The sequence below is a fragment of the Bos indicus genome, chromosome 13 (assembly GCF_029378745.1).
Source record: "Bos indicus isolate NIAB-ARS_2022 breed Sahiwal x Tharparkar chromosome 13, NIAB-ARS_B.indTharparkar_mat_pri_1.0, whole genome shotgun sequence".
Classification (NCBI taxonomy): domain Eukaryota; kingdom Metazoa; phylum Chordata; class Mammalia; order Artiodactyla; family Bovidae; genus Bos; species Bos indicus.
Window position 1 is genome coordinate 52,352,208 of NC_091772.1, and position 26,946 is coordinate 52,379,153.

At 46.9% G+C, this 26,946-nt stretch overlaps 1 protein-coding gene across 6 annotated transcripts in view; it reads right to left on the bottom strand.

Annotated features, from left to right (window-relative positions):
- Positions 1 to 1,762: 1,762 nt before the first annotated feature.
- The window catches only part of VPS16 (VPS16 core subunit of CORVET and HOPS complexes), a 28,141-nt gene continuing 2,957 nt past the window's right edge, over positions 1,763 to 26,946 (bottom strand). Inside the window, exons 2-24 of one of the 6 annotated variants that reach the window (XR_011570100.1) lie at positions 8,272 to 8,360; positions 7,917 to 8,014; positions 7,701 to 7,829; positions 7,476 to 7,620; positions 7,238 to 7,353; positions 7,015 to 7,137; positions 6,832 to 6,887; positions 6,384 to 6,473; positions 6,201 to 6,295; positions 5,970 to 6,046; positions 5,396 to 5,527; positions 5,183 to 5,310; positions 5,017 to 5,052; positions 4,715 to 4,823; positions 4,420 to 4,554; positions 4,216 to 4,324; positions 4,028 to 4,125; positions 3,841 to 3,948; positions 3,454 to 3,531; positions 3,190 to 3,359; positions 3,007 to 3,108; positions 2,164 to 2,267; positions 1,763 to 2,048 (exon numbers count right to left, since the gene is read on the bottom strand). Coding sequence is in view for 2 of the 6 variants with exons in the window: in XM_019971968.2 (XP_019827527.2) it covers positions 1,904 to 2,048; positions 2,164 to 2,267; positions 3,012 to 3,108; positions 3,190 to 3,359; positions 3,454 to 3,531; positions 3,841 to 3,948; positions 4,028 to 4,125; positions 4,216 to 4,324; positions 4,420 to 4,554; positions 4,715 to 4,823; positions 5,017 to 5,052; positions 5,183 to 5,310; positions 5,396 to 5,527; positions 5,970 to 6,046; positions 6,201 to 6,295; positions 6,384 to 6,473; positions 6,832 to 6,887; positions 7,015 to 7,137; positions 7,238 to 7,353; positions 7,476 to 7,620; positions 7,701 to 7,829; positions 7,917 to 8,014; positions 8,272 to 8,360 (2,467 nt within the window). In the remaining 4 variants the exon portion in view is untranslated. The other 5 variants (XM_019971968.2, XR_011570103.1, XR_011570101.1 and 2 more) reach the window with 5 other exon arrangements.

Genomic DNA, 26,946 nt, shown 5'->3' on the forward strand with positions numbered 1-26,946 from the left:
ACCCCCAACCTTTCAGTCTTCCAGCTAATGCCCTAGACATTGGGGAACAGACAAACCATCCTGTTTCATCCTGTTCAAATTCTCTAAGTGGTGAGCATAACAAATGATTCTTTTATAATTTGATTTATATCCCCAAGAATGCCAACAGAGGAGCCTGGCAGGCTATAGTCCAAAGGATCGCAGAGTTGTGAAGAGTCGGACATGACTGAAGCAACTTAGTACACGTGCATGTGGGATTTTCACAAACTTACAATCAGGTAGGGGAGGAAAAAGAAACATCTTGCCAAGCTTGAATCTCTCACTATTTTTAAACACAGCCCTAGGGGTGTCAAAGAGGGAAAAGCCGAAAGTTCCAGGGAGGTCTGCCTTCTCTTGGCTTTGGTTTCCTCCGTCTTCCATCTAGACTAATAAGAGCAACAGGAAGAAAGGTAATGCCCTCAGTGTTGGGTAACACTGCTGGGGTATGAAGCCAAAGTGCACTGGAGTGCAGAGGCTAGAGGCAGGGAGCCTGGAGGGCCATGAAGGCATTCTCACTGACTGTAGGGAAGGCCTCCACTGAGCCAACTGGGGAGCCAGGGGTCTCCAGTTTGCAGCTCTTCTTTGGCAGAATTGCCAAAGGGAGAATTCCCTTCTTTTTCTCTTCAGTCCAGTGACCGTTCAGGAATTGCTCACCACTATTCAGTGGGCAGGGTTTCCAAAGTCTCCTTCTCGATCTCTCCAACCCAATGGCCACATGCTCCTCATCCGTCCTCCAGTCCTCACTGTAGGGCAAACCAGGGGCCTTGCCTCAGGACCCTCTGCTCAGAGGGCCCGGTTTCAGGTCCGGCTGAGTCATCCTTCCTCTGTCACAACAGCCAAGGAGAAGCTCTAAAATCTCCAAATGTCCAACATGGTTTCAAATTCCAGTCTTGCCATCTAGTTGCTCCCCAGTCCTCAATCCTCTTCTGTAAAATGGGGCGGTATTACCTCTCTCATAGGACTGTCTTGTAGAAAAAATGAAAGCAAGGTAAAGTGCTGAGCTTGTACCATGTGTGCACGTGTGGGTAATGCTTTCAGTGTGGTGCTTAGCACGTGTGCTATCACGTCCCATAATCTTCCTAGGGGCTGTGAGTTTGAGAGGACTTTGCCTGGTAACTGTAGACCGGGGTCTGTGAATATCACTGGGGAAGCTCTCTCTCCAGACCCCCACAATCAAACACATGAAGTTCTGCTGAGATATCTGGATGGTTCTGCCTCCAAGCTGTTTTTGCTTAGACTGCACTGCATAAAACAAGTGCTCTAAAACAGGGGTCTCCAACTTCCTGGCCAGGTACCTCCTGTCAGATCAGAAGCGGCATTAGATTAGAAGTAAAGTGCACAGTAAATGCAACTCATTTGAGGGACTTCCCTGGTGGTCCAATGGTTAAGGATCTGCCTGCCAATGCAGGGAACACAAGTCCAATCCCTGGTCCAGGAAGATCCCACATTCTGCAGAGCAATTAAGCCCGTGAGCCACAACTACTGAAACCCTTGCTCTACAGCCCATGCTCCACAGAGAGAAGCCACCGCGATGAGAAGCCAAGTACTGCGAGGAAGAGTAGCCCCCACTCACTGCCAACTAGAGAAAGCCCACGCACAGCAATAAAGACTCAGTGAAGCCAAAAAATAAATTTAAGAAAAGGTAATATGCTTGAATCATGAAAACATCCCCTCACCCCAAGTCTGTAGAAAAACTGTCTTCCACAAAACCACTCCTTGGTATCAAAAAAGTTGGGGACTGCTGTTACAAAATATTTCAACTTTATTTACAACCAGAACCCTGGCCCCAACCCCAGCTTTTCGGGCTTTGCTCTGTGGGAAGATCTAGATGAGCAGGGACACTTCTGACAGGTCCAGGGCTCAGGAAGATGAGCAGGTAGGCTCCTCATTTCTTCTGGGCTTGTGCCCGGGCCCGTTGAATCTTGTCGGCTGTGGCCCCATCTGTGGCTCCAGTGCAGTGGGACAATACGAGGCTCATCTCCGCCTCATTCCGGTGTTCAATAGCAACGTCCGCAGCCTGAGCCACATCCCTGCAGTTTGAGTAGGAGGGGAGATAAGTATTGAGCTGCCCAAGGGCACAAATTGTGCCTCTCATCAGCCCACTGGCTCTGCCACCCAGCACCCCAGGGCTCTCAGCAGACGCACCCAACAAGAAGCAAGGCCTTGACCTTCTGCTCAGGACCCACACGGGAAGCATACTTCTTGGCCTCATATTTATTGTGTTGCTTCATGCAGATCTCCACAAAGGGCTTAGGAGAAGAGGATAGAAAGACATCAGGCAAAGCCCTCCTGTTCTCTCTTATGAGCAAAGCCTGTGTGTCAAGTCACATCAGTTGTGTCTGATTCTTTGCGACCCTATGGACCATAGCTCTCAAAGCTCCTCTGTCCATGAGTAAAGCCAAGTGGCTACATTATCCCAATGTATCTTATATACCCTTCTGTCTGTATAATCCCCCCAATTCCTATCCCACACCCATACAACAGTTGTGATCTCAAAATTCTTTGGGTGAAAACCACCTACCCCAAGCTCTATTAGAGCTTTGAGATCAATTATTTCTATGCATCCACGCCATCATCTACCGTTACCCCTCACAGCAGGCATTTCCCGCCTTCCCAGGGCCTGAGTTTTGGGCAGTTTATAGCTGCCCTTATTTGACCAACCTACCACACCTCTGAACTGCCTGCCACAGAAAACAAACAACTCAACATCCTCCACTGCTTTGCAAATGTACTCTCCCCTTCCTCCCCACCAACAGGACTTTCCTTCAGACACTGGTGTCCCCTATGGCCCTCCTTGGGGAAAAGCAGCTCAGTCTCCTTTCCTCCAGCATCTGCAGGCGGACTTGGGCCTGTCCTCCCCTGTGCCTGACTCCGAAATGTGCCCACCAGTTCTGTAGGATAGCTGAGCAGATGTGTGAACAGACCACTGGAGCCTGGCCATCTCCTCAGCATTGCCTCACTGGAGATGGGCTAGAGGGAGGTCCCCACCTCACCAGGTAGCCAATGGGTGATTTCTTGCTCTTAGAAAACTTCTCTAGCTCCTCCCAGTCTTCCAAATCTGCCAGGGCAGTCAACTTCAGCCACCAGAGCCTGTGGGAAAGCTGGGCATGGAGGCATTGCAGGAGGGGCAGGGGGTCCCAGGACCTACATGCAGATCAGGCCCTCATCTACCTCTTGTCAGGGATGCGAAAGTCACGTGCCAGCTGCTCCGCACGCTTGTTTTGGCCACTGAGAATGAGGGTGGTGACCGTGTCATGTAGAGACAGGTCTAAGAACTGGCCCCCCAGCTCATCTTCTAGGCGTCGCTGCAGCCGTAGGAGCCGCATCTGATCCTCTGTAGCCTGGGAACAGGGATGTGGTGGGACAGGGATGAGAGGGACAAGGAAGGAAGACTGGGAAGTGAGGAGAAGAGGTTTAGAGAAGAACGGGCCAAACCTTGGCTGCAAACTCATTTTTGGCCTTGTAGAAGGCGTCGGCTGCCGTCTGTAGAGCTGCAACTCGCCCCTCAATTCGCTGCAAAGGCCAAAAGGGAGCTCATAGCACAGAGAACCTCGGCCGTCACCACTCATGCTGCAGTTTTCTCCCCAATCCTTGTGCCTAGGGTCACCAGTGCCAGCTCTTCCTGCTGGGAGCACTGTGCTGGTATTCCTAATGGGAATGACTAGCTCCTCTGGGACCAACTCATGTGCCTCACATCTTCTCAAGCTCTCCCTCCACAATGAGGACCAAATGGGGTGTGTGACACATTCAAGGCCTAGACTCCTGGAGAAGCCAGACCAATGGCCCAGTTTGTGGGCCCCACCTGCCCTGTGGCCCTCAGACCTCCTCTGCAGCGTAGCTGGCTCGGATGTGGAAGCTGCCCAGCTCCTGGTGGTTGTCATCCTGGTTGTAAAGGTCCTTCAGTGTCTCCAGCTCCTGATGCTTACAGAACTGGGGACAGCAGGTGGGCAGTCAGCAAGGCCAACTCGGGGGCTCCTCAGGCTCCACCCCACCCTGCCCCTGCACACACCTGTCGGTACAAACTTAAGGCCATAGGCTGGTTCCGAAGTGTCATGAAAAAATCTCCTCGGTTCAGCTCATTCTTCAGGTGCAGCAGCACTGTGAACACTGCGGGACGATAAGGTGGGGTGGGGATTCAGCCCAGCCCCTTACTGAGCCCAGGGTCCCCAGCCTCGTCCTCACCCAAACCCTGCTCACCCAGATCAGTATCCCCACTCTCGATGGCCTTGCTTAGTGCCAGTTTGCTCCTCTTCATCTTCAGGAGAAGGGGAACTTGCTCCCCAGAGCGTGGCTCATATTCCAGCAGCTGTGGGACGAGGAGGAAGGCACAGAGAGAAGGAGCTGGCCTGGGGGCCTCTAACACCCACATCAGAGCATCCAGGGAGGGCTAAGCACCCACACCTTGATGGCCAGCTCCGTGCGGCCACAGCCATAGGCTCGTGCAGCAATGTCAGAGTAGGAGACACCAGGCGTGTCCCCCAGCTTCTGATTAATGGCCCGAGCAACATCCTCGTCAGACACATCCTTCTGTTGTACCTGGAGAGGGAAGGAATGTCACCAATCTGGCTCTCACCCCTTAAACCCGACCCCCACTGCCTTGATCAAGACCCACTCTTTCAGCTCTACACATCTTTTCTACACCTCACCTTGGCCTGTAAACCCTGAATTGCCCTTGGACTCCGTTCTATATCCTCACCTTGTAGCAGGCCCAGTGGGCCAGGATTCTGCTGACGCCCTGCACTTCAGGAAGCCGCAGGTACTCACATATCTGAATGGCCAGGGGGTAAAGCCTTCGCAACACAAGCCTGGCAGACAAGGGAGATAAAGGGAACAAGGGATAAAGTAGGGTAGAAAGAGGACAGAGTGGCCCGACCCTGTAACCCCAGCCTCCCTGATCCCAAGCAAATGGATCACAAGCAGTGACCAGAAGAGCAGAGCAAGGACTGTAATGTCTGCCCACCTACAGCCCTCCGCCCAGCACCCTTGGGCTAGCTGTACCTGTCTAGCAACACCTGGATAGTGAGCTGCTTGTATCTGTATTTCATTTTGTTAAGGATCCAGCTGGGAGATAAGTCCTATTTGCCAAGGACCTTTAGGTGGCATCTCCATCCCCTTGCCCTTCCACCCCTGGAAGTAAACACTCTGTCAGCACACTTGAGGATACTGGCTATAGGTGAGGGGGATTCCGATGTGATAGTCCCGAATAGCATTGAGTACACGAAGGTCCTGACACATGCGCACAAAGCTGTCAGGTGGAAATCTGTCCAGGAAACACTTTCCGAAGGAGGCCGCCTAAAAAGAGCCAGAGAGTAATGGAGGGCTTTCCCCTCTGCCAGCCAAACCCTGCCCTCCCTCCAGCCCTGCCATCCAGGCCAACCCTGAGCAGACTCTTCTGCATATCTGGCCAGTGCTCGTGTCCTGCAGCCTCGATGCACTGCTGCACAGCCTGGGGCAGCTGCCCCAGCTCCTGGATCTCCCGCAGGTACTCATCCGCCTTCTGGCTCTCTTTCTGGGGTGGAGGGAAAGTGCCAGGGACAGTGCGTCATGACCGAGAACACCTCTATGCCTGGCTCCCAACCCACTGGGCTGTGGTGGCAGGTCTGGAAGGTTGCAGAGGCCGGAGCCCAAATCCCCTCAGCCCCACCACCCGAGGTATTCACACACACCCCCAATCAGCGCAGTTGCCTATGAAGCCCTGAGATCTCTCGATAGAGCCCTGATTTGTGACTAGACTGCAAGGGTTCCCTGCCCCTCCCTATCACCATACAGAAGACACCAAGTCCCTTCAGTGCAACTGAGCCAGCTCTCTCTACCCCAGCCCGGCCCAGCCCATGTCCTGCCTGAACCCCCATCTTTAAAGGTAGCACTTGGCTGCAGAAACAGGGGCTGGGTCAATTAGTGGAAGGGGAAGGCGAGTGGCTTGGGGCCCCGGGAGAGGCCCAGGGCTTTACCTCATACTCCTTCTGAGCCTCCAACAACAGCGCTCCAGGGGCCATCGAGGCTATTTTAAAGATCTCCTCACTGGCCACTAGGGGAGGAAAATGGTAAGTGGGAGACAGGGAGCGTCAGGAAACCCTCAGCCCTGCCTCAGTGCCCTGATTCTGCTTTGGGGCACTAGTCCGGCAGCTGTGGTGTTGAGGAGCCCCTGTCCTGGTCACTCAGAGCTTTTACGAGGGCCTCACCTGGAACCTCATGCAGGAACTCGTGGGTACTGCGGGAGAAGACTCGGACCCCGTCCAACTCAGGCACCAGGTAGGAGTCCTCATCTAGCACGAACCTGAGCGTGGTCAAGGTTCCTAAGAGTAACCAGGGATGGGGCGGGGCAGGCCACCCTCCCCTAACCCCTGGCAGCCCTCCAAGGATACTGGATGCTCTCAGGGGCATCGCCCACCACCATTAGCCGCCTCTCCCAGGCCACCACAACAGCCCTCTCCTTGCTGCGCGGACGGCTACACCTGTGTGCACACACACACACATCTGGGATTAATACACAGGATGCCTGGCCCACAGTCATGTCTCTCACATCACTGTCTGTATCACTTTGCCTTGGGGAACTCCGCACAGGCTTGCTGCCCTTCATCTTACTTCTCTGGCTGACTTATTTGCTTCTCTCTCTCCCTGGGCCCATCAGCTTCCTGGCACACCTGGGGCCCACCGGGAACTGGGGTTTCCCTCAAATGTGCACTAGCAGGGAAGACAAGATTCAAGCTCTGCTTGCTCTGGTCAGTAGACAGGATGAATCAATGTGTCCCAGGAGGCAAGGCTATGTGCATGTCCACTCCCGTGAGAACAACACCCCTCCCCCATCCTTACCAGACCATCTGCTTCGGGGGGGCCCGGATGTTGCAGTTGAACTCACACAGCTTCTCCTGAAAGAGTGCAGGGAATGTCATGGCCCTATCCCAGCCATCACCAGTCTGGCTGAAAAGTCCTTCCCCTTTGCCCCACACATCTTTCCTAGACAAGGCACAGTGCCCTGAGAGATGTGCCTTATACCTTGAGAGATGCTGTCCCCATCCAGATGTAGCCTGTGTCTGTGAAGAGCGCCAGGTGTCTGTAGGTGAAGGAGACAGCCATCTGCAGGAAGCTGCTCACTCCTGGGGCCAGGCCAGGGGGTGTCTGGGGCAGGGCCAAGGGGAACACCAGACAGACTGACTTTTCAGGATCTCCCACTGGCTTCTACAGTCCCTCCGGTTCACTCCCAACCCAGGCTCCTCACCACCGCAGAGCAGGCTGCATGGTCTAGGAGGTAAAGATCAGGTCCTACAGCCAGGAGAATGTGCGCCACTCGGTCCTGGCACACTGTGGTCCAGCATGAGGGTGCACTCTGCAGACCTATGGTCGTGGAAAAGGACAACCTTAGACTGCCCAAAGTCCAGTTTCTGCCTCTGATGGTCCCATGGACAGGAGGCACATTTGTGGGCAGTGAATGCTGCTCCAGGGGTGTCAAGGCTCACCTGGCACCTCTGGCATCCGGCGGAGTTTGAGGTCACCCACGTTGGCACTGAGGGTGAAGCGGTGAGCTCCTGTGAGGATGGCCACCCCAGAACCAAACTCAGTATGGAAGATCCGGGCATCCAGAACCCGGTTCTGGAGCACCTCCTGGAGAGAGGGGTCGTGGGTTGAGGGAGTGAGAGAGTCCCAGACTCCATCCCTTTTCCCCAGCCCCCAGGGCCCCCTACATTGCCCATGCTGAAGTGTCTCCGGAAGTCACCATGCAGCCCGTAAACCAGCACAACTCCGTCTTCCTGCACGCAGAGCAGCTCCTCCTCAGCTGACCAGCCCAGGGACACCACGGGCCCACTCTTCCACTGCAGATGAGAGAGAGGCTCCAGAGGCTGTCCTCAGGATGCAGAATCCTGTAAAGCCCTCAGCCCCAGGGAAGGCAGGGAGCTCACCAAGAGACTGGCCAGAGGCACCCCGGAAGCTGAGTAGATCTCGAGAACCGGCCTGGCACTGGCGGGCTTCTCCTTCCGCCAGGGGTTCCTCAGCAGTGCTGTGGTTTGAGCAGAAACCTTCTGTCCTAGTTGCCCAGGCCCACTCCATGCCAAGCAGGCCTATGAACTAGTTCTGAAGGCCCACACCACATGTGGCAGGCCTCACGAGAACCACAATTAAAACATCTCAGTAAGGTGGGGTGGGGGTGGGTAGCATAGGCCAGCAAGAACCCCTCAACAGCAAGGCCCCCAGGAAACAAGGACCCTGAGTTCATCCCACAGTCCCTAAGCATGCAGTGGCAGAGGGGTGACTTACCAATGGGCCCCCCATAGGGTGCAGCAGCCACTAGGCAGTCCCTCAGTTCCTCCTTCAGGTCCCAGTCCATGCTATACAGCTCATATTTCCTGCCCACACAGAGACAAGCAGATATCAGCCTCGTCATGACCCTGCATCCACATGGAGTGCGCACCAGAGGAGCTCCCTAATGCTTCCAACTGTCCTGCACAGGTCCCCTCGGGAAAGGAGGAGGGTGATGACTAGAAACTGTGAGGGACATCCTAGGGACAGCAGGCGAGGAAGCAGAGGGTGTTGGGAGGGCAGACTATGTGGCCACTACGTAGAGCACAGAGTGAGGTGGGACTAGGGTGAGGTGGTTGGCTTGGGTCTCCATTGGCAGAAAATAAGACCCTGCAGGAGGTCCTCTCAGCTTAGGCAGCCTTTCTTCTATTTCTGGTTCTTAACACTGAATCTGGCTATGGGCCTTATACCCAGGGCTCCAGCCTGTTGATAATGAACTCAATTTTAGAGGTACTGAGTGAACACTGCCTGAAAGAAATCCAAGAGGAGCTCCTTAGTGAGCCCAGAGCTAGGAGAGTCGTGGGCTACAGATGCCAATCTGTGAAAGCTTGACTCAGAGAAGGTAACTGAAATTACAAACTGCCACAAGATGACTGCAATCTGAAGCGCATATGGATCACCAAGACATGTGCTGCATGAGAAGACAGAGTAGGAGGCTTGAGGAATGCCATAATTTGATGGTTGGAGGTGGGGAAAAGGGTACAGAGGAGTGGACACTCCTCCAGAATACAAGAGAAGACAAAGTTCCAGAAGCAAGTATTTTAGCTAGGATCATTTCAGGAGCCTTCCCATTAAAGACCAGGAAGATGCCATCGTCTCTCTCTTTTTTTTAGGATAGGTGAGAATCGGATTTATTTAAAAAGCAACATACTCCACAGACAGAGAGTGGGGTCATCTCAGAAGGTGAGAGAGGCTCCATTATCTCTATTGACATTCTTCTTGGAATTCTAGCCAAAATAATTCAAGAGAAAAATGGTATTCTAGCCAAAATAATTTAAGAGGAAAAAAAAAACAGGCTTCCATTTTGAAGAAAGAAAGAGACTGCTACTATTTATCAATCCAAATGATCAGACTAGCTACTTAGAAAATCCAAAGCAGTCTATGAAACAAAGAGCTCAGTAAATAATGAACAAAAATCAATATATTTTCTATACCAATGAGTTTTCTATACCATGAAGTGAAGTCGCTCAGTTGTGTCCGACTCTTTGCGACCCCATGGACTGTAGCCTACCAGGCTCCTCCCTCCATGGGATTCTCCAGGCAAGAGTACTGGAGTGGGTTGCCATTTTCCTTCTCCAGGGGGATCTTCCTGACCCAGGGATCGAACCCAGGTCTCCCGCATTCCAGGCAGATGCTTTAACCTCTGAGCCACCAGAGAGGCAGTTATACCATAGCAAGAACTAATTAGAAATATAACTTTTAAAAAGATCCTAATTGTGATATCAGTAAAACTATTAGATATTTAAGAGTAAGCCTAATAAAATTTTTAGCAAAATCAAATTTCTTTACTCAAGGATAGAGAAGACATGGGGAAATATTCTAAAGGATCTATAGACGGGTAAGAATTCCAATAAAAATCAGCCCAACTTTTTGATGGTTAGGGCAGCACAAACTGATTCGATAGTTCATTTGGGTGGTGGAGGAGGAAGATCTTCTGAAAGAGAAAATATTTAAGAATATTTGAAAATATGAAAACAGAAATACATCAGATACCAAATACATTTAAAAGCTAAAGTTAATTAAAATTTGTTTTCGCACAGGAATAAGCAAACAGATCAATGGAAGAGAAGACAGTCCAGAGAAAGACCTGAGACTAGACAGAGGTTGTACTGAGTTGGCCAAAATGTTCCTTTGGCTTTTTAAGTAAAAGTAAAAGACACAATTTTCAATTTCACCAACAACTTTATTGAACAACGTATTTACCATTTTGTTCCACTACCTTCTCTCATTTTTCAGGTAACTTCATAATTTCATCTTCCCAAAACTTTAAAAATGTATTTATTTATTTTTGGCAGTGCTAGGTCTTCGTTGCTACATGTGTGCTTTCTCCAGCTGCAGTGAGCAGGGGCTACTCTTTGCTGCAGTGCCTGGGTTTTTCTTGCGGTGGGCTTCTCTTGTCCCGGGGAGCACTAGTTCTAGGCGAGCAGGCTTCAGTAGCTGCAGCACAGGGGCTCAGTAATTTGTGGCTCGCAGGCCGGAGAGAGTGGGCTCTGTAGTTGTGGCACACAGGTTTGGCTGCTCCAAGGCATGTGGGATCTGCCCAGAACAGGGATCGAACTCGTGTCTCCTACACTGGCAGGAGGACTCTTATCCACTGTACCAACAGGGAAGTTCTTCCCAAAACTTATCTCTTTGACTAAAGAACTGTTCCAGGTGACCTTTATCTTCCAGGGAATTGAAATTTTTTCCCACTAAGAGAATTCTGTAAAGATCAAAATAAATGGACATCCAAAGGTGCAATGTCTGCTGAATACAGTGGATGCCTCAGAACTTCCCGCCAAGTTGTAACAGTTTTTGCCTGGTCATCAAAGAAATACATGGTCTTGTGTTATCCTGATAGAAGATTATGTGTTTCCTACTGACTAATTCCAGATGCTTTCTGTTAGAGTACAGTTGGTCTAACTGGGAGCAGTACTTGGAATTAAATCATTTTTCTGGAAGGAACTTGTAATAAAGGACTCCCTTCCAATCCACCAAATACACAACATCACCTTCTTTAGATGAAGACCAGTCTTTGGTATAGTTGGTGGTGGTTAATTTCGGTTGCCTCATGATCACTTCTGTTCCACATCATTACACAGTATCCAATTTTCATCATCTGTCACAATTTGTTTTTAAAACGGAACATTTTCATTAAATTTCAGTAGATGTGGAAATATGGGCAAGAAGATTTTTCTTCAGTCAAGAAGGTTTTTGTTCACTAAACTTACGGGAACCCCAACATTAAAGCAATTAATGTAACCAAGCTGGGGACTTCCCTGGTGGTCCAGTGGTTAAGAATCCGCCTTGCAATGCAGGGGACACAGGTTTGATCCCTGGTCAGGGAACTAAGATCCCACATGCCACAGAGGAACTGAGCCTGAGAACCAAATGAGAGAGTCCATGCATCACAACACAAGATCCAATATGATGCAATGAAACACAACCAAGACCCAATGCAGTCAAAACAAAACATAACCAAGCTGATGCAAATGGTTTTCAATGTTTGATTTGGGTATTTTGAATATGTTGGCTATCTCCCTCGTGGTATAACATTGATTATTCTCAATGAATGTCTTGATTTGATTGCCATCAACTTCAACTGGTCTACTGGACCATGGAGCATCATCCAGTGAGAAATCTCCAGCACAAAATTTCACAAACTACTTTTTGATATGTTCAATCAATCACAGCACCATTTCCATATGTTGTACAAACCTTTTTTTGTGTGTTTCAGATGCATTCATACTTTTCTTGAAATAATAAAGCATAATGTGCTGAAAATGTTGCTTTTTCTTCCATGATCAGTATTAAAATGGTTACACAGAAATTCACCAATTTTGGTAAGTTTTTTTTAAAAAATGCACGCTGATATGACAGCTGTCACAATACAATCTAACAAACTTATTTCAAATGAAGTTAAAGACAACTAAGTGCTACTAGCACCATCTTACAGGAAACACTGAAGGAGCCTTTTCATCCCAATGATAAAGATGGCATTTCAAACTGGGGCAAACTGATACTTGCAATGAGACAATGGGCCATATAGGAAGAATCACAATAAATGCTATTTCATTACTTAATCTCTGTAATAAAATTTTCTAGATGAAATTCAAGATTTAAATGTTAAAAAATAAAGCCATATCAGAACAAATCTTGTTTATTTTTACAATCTCAAAATAGGAAAAAATTCCATGAACATGATATAAAGTCTGGAAGTCACTAAGAGAAATAACAAGTGCTTCTAAATAAAAATTAAGACCTTCTGTATACTTGTATGTAAAAGGTGTAAAAACAATACATATTTATGCTTACTTCTACTTGAAAAAAGAGACTCTGGAAAAGGTTCTAAGAATTAATAACAGTAGTTACTTGCAGGTGAGGGGTGCAATCAGTTGAAGAAGAGAAGAGATGGGAATGAGACTGAGCTTTTAAACTACAGTCATAGCTATTAAAATAATTAACATTAAAAAATTTTTATAGGGACTTCCCTGGCAGTTCAGTGGTTAAGACTCCACAATTCAGCCCTTGTGGGGGAATTAAGATCCCACATGCCATGTGGCACAGCCAAAAAAAATTTATATGCTAAAGAAATCTATCAAAAGCAAACTAGGAAGACAAACTATGAGAAGGGGGAAAAAAATGAAAAAAATGTAACACATGTGAAAAAGGATTGCTGTTCTTTAAAATACAAAAGGCTCTAATTAATTGTAAAATAAAAATGAAAAGAAAAATGATCAACGGTTGTATCATAACTATGTGAAAATATGTTAAAATGAAACATAAAAAACTTGAGACTATAAAAGCTGATATTTTCATAATATGAACTATGGAAAATTCTTTTAGCACAAGACACAAACCCCAGAAATTACAAAGGAAAAGACTGATAGAGTTTATAACATGGACTTTTAACATATATATGTTAAAAATTAATACACACACTTTCCTTGTGGCTCAGCTGGTAAAGAATCCACCTGCAATATGGGAGACCGGGTTCGATCCCTGGGTTGGGAAGATCCCCTTAGAGAAGGGAAAGGCTACCCACTCCAATATTCTAGCCTGGAGAATTCCATGGACTATATAGTCCATGGGGTCGCAAAGAGTCAGACACGACTGAGAAACTTTCACTTTCACTTTGAAATGAACACAGATTAAATAAAATGAGCACTCCATAAAAATTAATACATAAAAGTCAAGTGACCACAGTGAGAAAATTTTTAACAAAGAGTTATTATGGAGAACATGTAAAGAGCTCCTTTACAAATCAACAGAAACAACACAACAGAAAAATAATTGAAGGATATGAACAGACATACTTAACAACTAGGTAAACATGAATTTAAAAGTTATTTTGATGTTTTGGGCATCTGAATAGCAAAACTTAAGAGGTTAATAAATAACATGCAATATTGCTGAAGGTGTGGTAAAAATGAAAACTTTCTCACATATTGGGAGTGTAAAATGGTTCACCCTTATGGAAGAAAATGAAGCACTATGTATCCAACTTTTAAATGTGTACACACTCTAACTTAGCAATTTCTTTTCAAACATCTAACCTATGAAACTACTTGCACAAGTACACAACAGTATGAATACACTGCAGCACTGTTTAAAATAGTTCCAAAAAAACAAATCCTGGAAAAAAATCTCCTTAAATGCCCATTCAAACGAGACTGGTTAAATAAACTATTGTATGCCCATTCTGGGGAATATTTTGTGCCCATTAACAAAGTGACCGTGTATACTGACATGAAGTGACCTTGAAAATATATTAAAAAAAGATACAATACAATGTAGTATGAACCACATGAATCCACTTATGCAATAAAAAAGTGAGCACACATTTTTACAGGCATATTTACATATACTCACGTGTATGTGTGTCAATACAAAGAAAAACTCTCATAGGCCTCCACACTAAGCCAGTGTGGAGAGACAGTGGCTACCTCTGGAGAAGGTGGTAAATGGGGGAGGGGAACAAGGAGACGGACAATTTGGCTATACAGGCTATCAGTTCAGTTCAGTTAAGTTGCTCAGTTGTGTCCAACTCTCTGCAACCCCATGAACTGTAGCATGCCAGGCCTCCCTGTTCATCACCAACTCCCGGCGTTCACTCAAACTCATGTCCATCGAGTCGGTGATGCCATCCAGCCATCTCATCCTCTGTCATCCCCTTCTCCTCCTGCCCCCAATCCCTGCCAGCATCAGGGTCTTTTCCAGTGAGTCAACTCTTCGCATGAGGTGGCCTAAGTACTGGAGTTTCAGCTTCAGCATCAGTCCTTTCAATGAACACCCAGGACTGATCTCCTTTAGGATTGACTGGTTGGATCTCCTTGCAGTCCAAGGGATTCTCAAGAGTCTTCTCCAACACCACAGTTCAAAAGTATCAATTCTTTGGCATTCAGCTTTCTTTACAGTCCAACTCTCACATCCATACATGACCACTGGAAAACCATAGCCTTGACTAGACGGACCTTTGTTGGCAAAGTAATGCCTCTGCTTTTTAATATGCTATCCAGGTTTGTTGTAACTTTCCTTCCAAGGAGTAAGCGTCTTTTAATTTCATGGCTGCAATCACCATCTGCAGTGATTCTGGAGCCCCAAAAAATAAAGTCTGACACTGTTTCCCCATCTATTTCCCATGAAGTGATGGGACCAGATGCCATGATCTTAGTTTTCTCAATGTTGATCTTTAAGCCAACTTTTTCACCCTCCACTTTCACTTTCATCAAGAGGCTTTTTAGTTTCTCTTCACTTTCTGCCATAAGGGTGGTGTCATCTGCATATCTGAGGTTATTGATACTTCTCCCGGCAATCTTGATTCCAGCTTGTGCTTCCTCCAGCCCAGCGTTTCTCATGATGTACTCTGCATATAAATTAAATAGGCAGGGTGACAATATACAGCCTTGACGTACTCCTTTTCCTATTTGGAACCAGTCTGCTGTTCCATGTCCAGTTCTAACTGTTGCTTCCTGACCTGCATACAGGTTTCTCAAGAGGCAGGTCAGGTGGTCTGGTATTCCCATCTCTTTCAGAATTTTCCACATATCTGGTCTTTATCACTAGGTCATGTCTGACTCTGCGACCCCAGGGACTATAGTCCACCAGGCTCTTCTGTCTATAGAGTTTTCCAGGCTAGAATACTAGAGTGGGTTGCCATTTCCTTCTTCAGGTATCTTTTCAACCCAGGAATCAAACCCACATCTCCTGCAGTGGCAGGCAGATTTTTCACTGCTTTACTCATATACTTTTGTTATTTATTTGAACTTTTATACCACATATGCATTTCTTCTGACATTTTGGTACTAAAATCCTTAGATGAAATCTGATGGAAAGATAGATATTTAAATAGCACCCCACTCCAGTACTCTTGCCTGGAAAATCCCATGGACGGAGGAGCCTGGTAGGCTGCAGTCTATGGGGTTGCTAAGAGTCAGACACGACTGAGCGACTTCACTTTGACTTTTCACTTTCATGCATTGGAGGAGGAAGTGGCAACCCACTCCAGTGTTCTTGCCTGGAGAATCCCATGGACAGAGGAGCCTGGTGGGCTGCCGCCTATGGGGTCACACAGAGTCGAACACGACTGAAGCGACTTAGCAGCAGCAGCAGCAGCACGCCAGTTATCAGTTCACTGACGCTCAGCTCCCTTCCATGTGTTCTGTGGTAACAGATGGTATTTCTTCTAAGCATTTCTCCTTCACAATGAGCATGATGTTGAGGCTTCTCAGCAGAGGGCGCTGGAGGAACACTACATGAGGAACAGGCTCTCCTGTTGATTCCAACCGGGCAGCTGGCTAGCAGCCAGGATGTGAGGACATCTGGCAATGCTCTGACTCCGCCATGCAGCAACCTCCAAGGCTTGCCCAGACTGACTCCCTGGACAGACACAGCATTTCTGGCTTCTTGCCTCCACCAGGGCCTACTTCCTCTGCATGCCACGATGCCTGGCCACTGGCTCCCCTGCCCGTGCCCTGGAGCATTTCCACTGATCCTCTCTGCATAACCATGCACCCAAGTCACTAGTTGTGGCTTGCCTTACAGATACTGTATGCTCCAGGCTACGAGCATCAGCTCCCCAACTCTCTACATGCCCACACCACTGATCCCTAGTTGTAGTTCTCCTGTGCCCCGCTACCCTCTGAAACCCAGAGGGCTGCTTCTTGCTTGCCAATCAACTGTGGACCAGCTCTGGCCCAGTGAAGTGAAAAGTGAAAGTCACTCAGTCATGTCTGACTCTTTGCGACCCGATAGACTATACAGTCCATGGAATCCTCCAGGCCAGAATACTGGAGTGGGTAGCCTTTCTTTTCTCCAGGGATCTTCCAACCCAGGGATCAAACCCAGGTCTCCCACATTGCAGGTGGATTCCTTACCAGCTGAGCCACAAGGGAAGCCCAAGAATACTGACTGGGTAGCCTATCCCTTCTCCAGACAACCTTCCTGACCCAGGAATTGAACTGGGGTCTCCTGCATTGCAGGTGGATTCTTTACCAAATGAGCTATCAGGGAAGCTCTGGCCTGGATGGCCTGCAACTGCATTTTCGCTGGGGTTCAGCTGGGGAAGGGCCTCCTTCCCACGTTTGTTGTTCCTTGAGTACTCTCCCTTAGTCCTAAGCTACCATATAAACTTTTCTCACATCTTATAGTTAATCTTTATCACAGTATAATAATCCCTTATATTTATTAAAATTTCCCAGTTTACATCTCCTCAGTGGACCCAGACTAACTGATACAGGGAGTGGCCCCAGGAGTGGTAGTGGTGGCAGTTTAGCTGCTAAGTCGTGTCTGACTCTTGCAACCCCATGGACTGTAGCCCGCCAGGCTCCCCTGTCCATGGGACTTTCCAGGCGGGAATACTGGAGTAGGTTGCCACTTCCTTCTCCAGGGGATCTTTCTGACTCTAAAGATGGGATTTGAGGATTGGTATGGTCATGTGCTTAGGCTTGGGTGCAGTGCTGTGTTCCCTACTGATGAGAACGGATGCTAGTAAAGTAACCCACTGCATGCAGCAGCATCACAATTAGTCAAACCTGCAGTTCAATATGGCGAAATGCCAAGTCAAACACATGCTTTGGGAATGACTTCTGTGCTTGATTGTATGGCAGTAATGATGATTATAAGGGCCATGGTGTGGATGAGTTATTTTGAGTGCATTTGAACATTTTCAAAAAGGAAATGACAAGGTTAGGTCCATTAACTTTCAGCTCAAGTCATGGTCTGAGAAGCAGAAAGCTTCTATAACAGCCTCAAAGAATCTCTTATTTCTTGTACTCACACAGCTGTTACTGCTGAGAATCAAAGACAGTTTAATTGTATGGGTTGTTAAACAATAACAGTTAAATTCCCCAGCACACCATCTCTCATGTGAAAGTGAAGGCACTAATTAGGAGAGAAAGGAATCCTGAAACATGGAAGGAAGATAACTGGTTAGACCCAGAGGAAGCTGACAATCTTGAACCCCCCAAGTCATCATGGGTCTTCCTCAGCAGTGGAAGCAGCTTGCCCTCCTGTGTTGAGGAGACTAGCCTTCCTCTGCTTGAAAAGCCTGTGATGACCTCACTTCAGGCAGATGTCTTGGGAGCCTCCCTCTCCGTGGCTGACCTGGCTAACATCCCTGCTGAGTGGTTATCAGCTAAGTCAAAGAAGCTCAGTCGTGTCCAACTCTTACGGACCCCATGGACTGTATAGTCCATGGAATTCTCCAGGCCAGAATACTGGAGTGGGTAGCCTTTCCCTTCTCCAGGGGATCATCCCAACCCAGGGATCGAACCCAGGGCTCCCGCATTGCAGGTGGATTCTTTACCAGCTGAGTAATCAGCTAAGAGCAGAGATCAATACGTGGCCCCAATATGGCACTGTTCCTGGGGGAGAAGCCTACAAGTCGATTACACTGGACTTCTTCCATCATGGAGGAGACAAAGATCTATCTTCATTGGAATACATATTCTTAATGTAAATTTGTCTTTACCTGTAATGCCTTTGCACTAGCAAACTTCCACCATCTATGTACTTAAGGAAAGTCTCATCTACCATGGCAGCAGTCTGCCAAGCCTTGCAATTAATCAAGGATCTCATTGCATAGCAAAGGAAGTGCAGCAGTGGGCTTAGGTACATGGAATCAACTAGCCTTACCTTACATCCCATTACCCAGAAGTGGCTGGTCTAAATGTACTGATGACTCAGTTATGGGACCAACTAGGAGACAGTAACCTAAAAATATAGGGCTCTGTCTTACAGGATGCAAGTCTAGGCTTTGCATCAAAGACCATTACATGGGATTAACTCGACAGACAATATGCAGGACTGGGAGTCAAGGGGTGAAGTGGGAGTGGCTCCTCTCACTATTACAAACCTAGTGACTCTCTTATTAAAATACTGCTTCTAGGACTTCCCTGGTGGTCCAGTGGTTAAGACTCTGCCCCCTCCATGAAGGGAACATGGGTTCGATCCCTGGTCCTCGATGATTCCACATTCCATGAGGCAACTAAGCCCGTGCACCACAACTACTGAGCCCACACTCTAGAGAGACTGAGAGCCTCAACTACTGAGCCTGTGCACCACAACTAGAGAAAGCCTGCACACAGCAATGAGCACCCTGGGTAGCTACAATTTTTTTTAAATAAAATTTTAAAATATTGCTTCCAGTTTCACTAACTTTGAGACCTACTGATTTGTATAGCTTAGTCGCCAAGGGAAGAATGTTTCCACCAGAGGATAAAAACATTGGATTCACTGAACTGGAAGGTAAGAGTGCTACCTTGCCATTTGGGTCTTCTTATGCCACTGAAGTGGAGAAGGCAACGGCACCCCACTCCAGTACTCTTGCCTGGAAAATCCCATGGACGGAGGGGCCTGGTAGGCTACAGTCCATAGGGTCACGAAGAGTCGGACACAACTGAGCAACTTCACTTTCACTTTTCACTTTCATGCACTGGAGATGGAAATGGCAACCCACTCCAGTGTTCTTGCCTGGAGAATCCCAGGGATGGCGGAGCCTGGTGGGCTGCCGTCTATGGGGTCGCACAGAGTCAGACACGACTGAAGCGACGCAGCAGCAGCATGCCACTGAAGCAACAGGCAAGAAAATGGGGTTAATCCACTGGCTGAAGTAATTATCCTGAGGGCCCAGGGGAAATCAAGTTGCTACTACATAATGGAGGCAAGGAGGACTTTGTCTAAAACCCAGGGATCTTCTGGGGCACCTCTTGGTACTTCCATGTCTAACGGGAAACGTTCATGAAAAACCTCAGCAATCAAAAAAAAGCAGAATGACAGGTTCGGGTCACTTCGCTATGTAAAGAACAGAGCAGTGAAGGTTCTGGCTGAGGGCAAAGGAAATACGTGATGGGCAGTTAAGAAGGAAGCCATAGGTATTAACTATGATCTTGTGAACAGCTACAGAAATGAAGACTGCAGCCACTTCGTGCATTTTCTCTGTGCTTGTTATGTGCTTGTGTTTATATGCATACACTAGCCATTATGTTCTCTCCTTGCCACTTTTATTTTATACACAAATTATTGAAGGTTAATTTTTAAATTCAATTTTTAGGTAACAAAATATCCAGTAATACTGTAATTCATTCGAGAAGTAACTAATATAGTGATTGATACAATGACTTAAGACGTGTGTCTCCTCATTTGGGGAAAGAGTAGTATACTTATAAGAAGGATGGTAGTATCCTGTGAAGCAGAAATACAGAGCTCTTCGGTTATAGTGAGGGAGTTGAAAAGCGTGTAGAGGGTGCTCGTTGAAGCTGATTGGCCAGAGAAAGGATCCTGCTAGTTATCAATTTATTACCTCCCAGAGCCAAATTCAACCTTCAATATGTGCTCCACAGCGAGCCAGATGTTAAGCTTTCTCAGTAGTTGGTCCTGTAGAAAAGGGTCTTTGTAGGAGGAAGGGAGTCTTTGGCTGTTTCCAGCAGGTGCAAGATCAGTCAGCAGTGTGGGCATGAGGGTATCTGGGGACACTCTGACCCAACCACGCACCCAGAGCACACAATCCCTCACAACCTTGGCCTGGACTGGCCATCTACCTTCCTGTGGTTCTCTTCACAAGATATTGCATGCTCTAGGTGTCCTGCTCAGCCTGGTGCTCCCTGTGCAAGGCCATAAGCCTGGCCACCAGCTATGGATCACCTGCACCCTATCTAGGCCCAAGAGGGCTGCCTCCTGCTTATCCAGTGGCTGTGGACCAGCTCCAACCCAGCACACCAGCAACTCTACCACCATTCAATGAGCTGCAACTATATCTTCTCCAGCAAGGTCGGAACCTTGTTTGGGGAGGGCACCCCCCTTCCAACTTTTCCTTCCTTTATCCTCAGCCCCCAGGAAAGGACAGTTTTATCTTATAGCTACTTTGCTATCATAGTTTAATAGTTCTTTATGTTAAACTTCCCCTATTTAGTCACTGTATGGTATCTCCTAACCAGAATCATAGAAATATTACCAGTGTCACATTCCACAGACCACTTGCTTGTCTCAAGGGGGAAACACGAATATATGGCAGAAGATGAAGCCGTCAGCCTCAGAACACTTCTCAATCTCAAATTCCCTTCCCTCGTAGCAGACAACCTGATACAATGGCCCATAGCTGTGATGCAGCATGAACACCACACAGTTCAGTCACTCAGTCGTGTCCGACTTTTTGCAACCCCAAGCATGCCAGGCTTCCCTGTCCATCACCAACTCCATGAGCTTACTCAAACTCATGTCCATCAAGTTAGTGATGCCATCCAACCATCTCATCCTCTGTTGTCCCCTTCTCCTCCTGCTTTTAATCTTTTCCAGCATCAGGGACTTTTCCAACGAGTCAGTTCTTTGCATCACGTGGCCAAAGTACTGGAGTTTCAGCATCAGTCTTTCCAATGAATATTCAGGACTGATTTCTTTTAGGATGGACTAGCTTGATCTCCTTGCAGTCCAAGGGACTCTCAGGAGTCTCCTCTAACATCGCAGTTCAAAAGCATCAATTCTTCAGCAATCAGCTTTCTTTATAGTCCAACTCTCACATACATATATGACTACTGGAAAAACCATAGCCTTGACTAGATGGACCTTTGTTGGCAAAGTAATGTCTCTGCTTTTTAATATGCTGTCTAGGTTGGTCATAATTTTCCTGCCAAGGAGTTTAAGCGTCTTTTAATTTCATGGCTGCAGTCACCATCTGCAGTGATTTTGGAGCCCCAAAAAATAAAGTCTGCCACTGTTTCCACTGTTTCCCCATCTAACTGCCATGAAGTGATGGGGCTGGATGCCATGATCTTAGTTTTCTGAATGTTGAATTTTAGACCAACTTTTTCACTCTCCTCTTTCACTTTCATCAAGAGGCTCTTTAATTCTTCAGTTTCTGCCATAAGGATGGTATCATCTGCACATCTGAGGTTATTGATATTTCTCCTGGCAATCATGATTCCAGCTTGTGCTTCATCTAGCCCAGCGTTTCTCATGATGTAGTCTGCATATAAGTTAAATAAGCAGGGTGACAATATACAGCCTTGATGTACTCCTTTTCCTATTTGGAACCAGTCTGCTGCTCCATGTCCAGTTCTAACTGTTGCTTCCTGACCTGCATACAGATTTCTCAAGAGGCAGGTCAGGTGATCTGGTATTCCCATCTCTTTCAGAATTTTCCACAGTTTGTGGTGATCCACACAGTCAAAGGCTTTGGCATAGTCAATAAAGCAGAAATAGATGTTTTTCTGGAACTCTCTTCCTTTTTCTATGATCCAGTGGATGTTGGCAATTTGATCTCTGGTTCCTCTGCCTTTTCTAAAACCAGCTTGAACATCTGCAAGTTCACAATTCACATACTGCTGAAGCCTGGCTTAGAGAATTTTGAGCATTACTTTACAGGCATGTGAGATGAATATAATTGTGTGGTAGTTTGAGCATTCTTTGGCATTGCCTTTCTTAGGGATTGGAATGAAAACTGGCCTTTTCCAGTCCTGTGGCCACTGCTGAGTTTTCCAGATTTGCTGGCATATTGAGTGTAGCACTTTCACAGCATCGTCTTTTAGGATTTGAAATAGCTCAACTGGGAATCCATCACCTCCACTAGCTTTGTTCATAGTGATGCTTCCTAAGCCCCACTTGACTTCACATTCCAGGATGTCTGGCTCTAGGTGAGTGATCACACCATCATGGTTATCTGAGTGAGTGGTTGGTGGGAAGAGAGAAAATGGAAGTGAATATAGATGGCAGTTTCCAGACCCTTGGTGAGGTGAAAAGGGATTTGTTGGTTTTTTGAATAGGGAACTTTATTTTCTGTTAGGCTGGGGAGATTTGAATATAGTAGTTGAGATCTGATACAGCCCTTGTGGGTAGGGATGGTGGAAAACAATATAGAGGTCTTCTACCCTGAAAAACACCTGGCTGCTTATTAAAGTACACATCAAATTCAAAGGACCCACGCCAGAGACAACAGAGATCTGCCCTAGGAAGCCACATGCAGCAGCACCTTTGGTGACCTGATGCAGGGAGTCCTATGCAAGAGTGGCTAGAGAAACCTGAGGCGACATGAGAGCGGGTAGACAGCACATGGTTTCTCAGAAGACAGGGAGGTGGGGCATATCTCCTCAGCAGGCTGGGAACACAACAGGCAGATTCTGTCAGGGAAGCCTAGGCCCTTCTAGGCCATGACTTTCAGCTCTCTGGGAAGCACGAGGTGAAGTCAGCAACTGGGCAGAGGGATCAAGGAGCCTTCAGTTGCAGGCTAGGACATTAGCATCGACATAGACTGGAGTGGGAAAGAGGTGCAGGGGTGCAGGAGTAAGGCTCTGGGAGTGAAGAGCAACAAAGTACAGGCCACCTCCTCAAGCCTTCAAGGTAAAGAAGGCTTCTCAGGGACAGTGAGGTGACTCAAGCTATGCCATAAGGTTGGCATGGGGTACAGATGGGCAGACTGAGAGCAGCAGAGAGAAGAGCATCTCAGAAAAGTCTGGAAGTGAGAACTTTGTAAGGATAGGTCATATTTTCAGTGAGGAAAGCCAGCTACATATTCCTCTTCTACCTGCAGGTCCTGGAAGTGGAAATTCCCATAGTAGCAGTAAATGAACCCTGGATTTGAATACCAGAAAATCACTAAAGCAGGTCCTGTTCTTTAGTCACTATGTCGTGTCCGACTCTTTGTGACCCCATGGACTACAGCATGCGAGGCTTCCCTGTCCTTCACTGTCTCCCAGAGCTTGCTCAAATTCATGTTCATTGAGTTCGTTATGCTATCTAACCATCTCATCCTCTCCTTTGCCTTTAATCCTTACCAGCATTAGGTCTTTTCCAATGAGTCAGCTCTTTGCATCAGCTGGCCAAAGTATTGGAGCTTCAGCTTCAGCATCAGTCCTTCCAATGAATATTCGGGGTTGATTTCCTTTAGGATTGACTGGTTTGATCTCCTTGCAGTCCAAGGGACTCTCAAGAGAGTCTTCTCCAACACCACAGTTCAAAAGCCTCAATTCTTCAGCACTCAACCTTCTTTACGGTTCAACTCTCACATCTGTACATGACTACTGGAAAAACCATAGCTTTGACTAGACAACCTTTGTCAGCGGGGTAGGTTTCAATCCCAGCCCCTCCATGAAGCACTGCCAAAATCCCTGCTGCAGTGCAGCTGAACTGCTGGAAAAGCATGACTCAGTGCAGTAAGAGAAGAGCTGTGTGAAAACAGATGATCTCCAGCCTCTCCAGGCTGGGCTATCAGAACACTGAAGAGGAAGAAACACATTAGGTTTAGCATGGGGAATATTCCATCAATTCAAAAATGCCCAGGCCCTGAAGAGAGACCACCTTCGTTGTTGTTCAGTCAGTAAGTCATGCCTGACTCTTTGCAACCCCATGGACTGTAACCTGCCAGGTTCCTGTGTCCATAGGATTTCCCAAAAATACTGGGAATATTGGAGTGGGTTGCAATTTCCTTCTCCAGAGGATTTTCCTGACCCAGGGATTGAAGCACATCTCCTGCACTGGCAGGTGTATGGATTCTTTATAACCCCTTGATCCCAGACTGCCTTAAAAAGAAATACTACTGGACTTTTCTGGTGGTCCAGTGGGAAAGGAACCCATCTACCAATGGAGGGTACGTGGGTTTGATCCCTGGTCCAGGAAGACTCCACCCGCCACAGAGCAACTAAGCCTGTGCATCACAACTACACTGAGCCCAAGCGCCCTAGACCTGTGCTCTGCAACAAAAAAAGCCACTACATTGAGAAGCCTGTGCATCACAATAAAGAGCAGCCCCTGCTTGCTGCAACTAGAGAAAGCCCATGCACAGCAACAAAGACCTAGCATACCAAAAATAAATGAATAATTTAAAAGACAAAAAAATACTACTACAGTATCCTTGTGCATTGTTTCTGGAAATGTAAAATGGTGCAGTTGTCATGGAAAACAGAATAGTTCCTCAAAATATTAAACACCAAATTACCATATGATCCAGAAATTCCATTTCTGGGTGAAAATAGGATCTCAAAGAGATATTCACACACCATTGTTCATAGCAGCATTATTCACAATAGCCACTAGGTGGAAGTAACCCAAGTGTCCACTGACAGATGAATGCACAAATAAAATGTGGTGTATACATACATTAGAATGTTATTCAGTCTTAAAAAGGTAATTTCGATACATTCTACAACACAGATGAATCTTGATGGCAGTATGCTAATGAACTAAGCCAGCCACAAGAAAGCAAATACTGTTATGATTTCACTTACACAAGCTATCTAGAGTAGTCAAATTTATGGAAACACAAAACAGAATGGTGGCTGCCAGGGCTGGGGCAAGGGGAGAATGAGGAGTTAATATTTAATAAGTCAGTTTTGCAAGATGAGAAAGTTGTGGAGATTGGCTACACAACAATGTGAATACACTTAACACTCCTCGATCATCCTTTATAATGAGTAAGATAATAAATTTTATATTATGTGTATTTCACCACAGTTTTTTAGCAGTTCATGTTTATACATGCAAAACAAACATACCAACACATAAAACCTACTAAAACAGCTAACCTTTCTCCTATGAAGAGTACGAAATGTAGTATCTTCAGTCTCCTTTCTTTCACCATACAGATGTTTCTTAAGTACCTGAAACACTGTATTCAGTACCAAGCTCATTCTCTTCCCCAACGAATTCACTCTTCCTTTCTCATTATTTTTAAGACTCAAATCTAAGTCATCCTGGATTCACTGCTCCTCCTCCTCCCTATCAAGTGCAACTCATCACAGTCTCCTTCAATTTTCCGCTGTTACCATCTGTCAGACTGCCCCCCTTCTCTCCATCTCTGGTGTTCACCACCATCAACTTCTCCCTGGTCTAGTCCATGAGCCTCCTAACCTAAGACTACAACCTAGTCTCCCTTGGCTCTATTCTTGCTTGCGCCTTTCAAGTTGCCCCCCACTCCCACTGCCTCCAGAATGAATTTAAAACACACACACACACACAAGCAAATTCAATCACATTAATCCTTTCATTTAGGCTTCCCATCGTTCTTCAAATAAAAATGGTCTATAAGGCCCTGCAGGGTATGGCTGCTAGGAGAAGACATTTACCTGTCTCTTGTCCTGGCCCCTTGCCTTTTGAAAAACACGTATTTTCAAAAGTAATACAAGTCAATATTTTTTAAAGTATATGTTGTGTTGAAAACACTAAATTACATGGCAACCCATGTCAAGTTATATCCTTTTTCCACAAAAATAGTTTAAATCACTGTTATTTCCCACTGATTTCACTGACTTAAAATTTTGGCAATTTTTTTCACAATGTACAGGCATATTAATAAGAATTAGAAACAAAGGACAAATGCAACAGTGTGACACTGCGGCCACGCTGGCTCTATTTAGGTCACTCAGAGTGTCCCTGTCTCTTCCTCCTCAGGACCTTTGTATATATTCTTGGATCCCATTCCTGCATTTAAATCTTCCTATCTTCTGGATGGGGCATTGTCTACTTCAGAAAGTCTTCTTTACCTCTCACTTACCAAACTGTTATATGCTTTCTGAGGGTCCCACATAATCTTTTACCTCAGTGAAAAGTGTGAAAAAATGTTAAGTCAGTCATGTCTGATTCTTTGTGACGATATGGACTCTAGCTTGTCAGGCTCCTCTGTCCACGGAATTCTCCAGGCAAGAATAGTGGAGAGGGTAACCATTCCCTTCTTTAGGGGATTTTCCCTACCCAGAGATTCAATCCAGGTCTCCCACATTACAGGCAGATTCTTTACATCTGAGCCACCAGGGAAGCCCCAACCTCAGTACACATGATCAAATAAACAGAGTTATTCATATGGTCAGTAGTGCCCAATTTTTTTCGGCTCAATGTACCGTAGCCCACCAGGCTCCTCTGTCCATGGGATTCTCTAGGCAAGAATACCAGAGTGGGTTGCCATTTCCTCTTCCAGGGGATCTTCCCAACCCAGGGATCAAACCCACGTGTCCTGCATTGCAGGTGAATTCTTTACCACTGAGCCATCAGGGAAGCCCAGATAGAGTCATTGGTGGTAGTGGCTTAGTTGCTAAGTCATGTCCAACTTTTGTGACCCCATGGACGGTTGCCTGCCATGGTCCTCTGTCCATGGGACTTTCTAGGCAAGACACTGGAGTGGGTTGCCCTTTCTTTCTCCAGGGGATCTTCCTGACTCAGGGATTGAACCTTGGTCTCGGGTATCACAGGCAGATTCTTTACTGACTGAGCCACCAGGGAAGCCCCAAATAGAATGATTGCTGCTACTGCTAAGTTGCTTCAGTCGTGTCCGACTCTGTGCGACCCCATAGATGGAAGCCCACTAGGCTCCCGTGTCCCTGGGATTTTCCAGGCAAGAACACTGGAGTGGGTTGCCATTTCCTTCTCCAATGCATGAAAGCGAAAAGTGAAAGTGAAGTCGCTCAGTCCTGCCCGACTCTTAGCGACCCCATGGACTGCAACCTACCAGGCTCC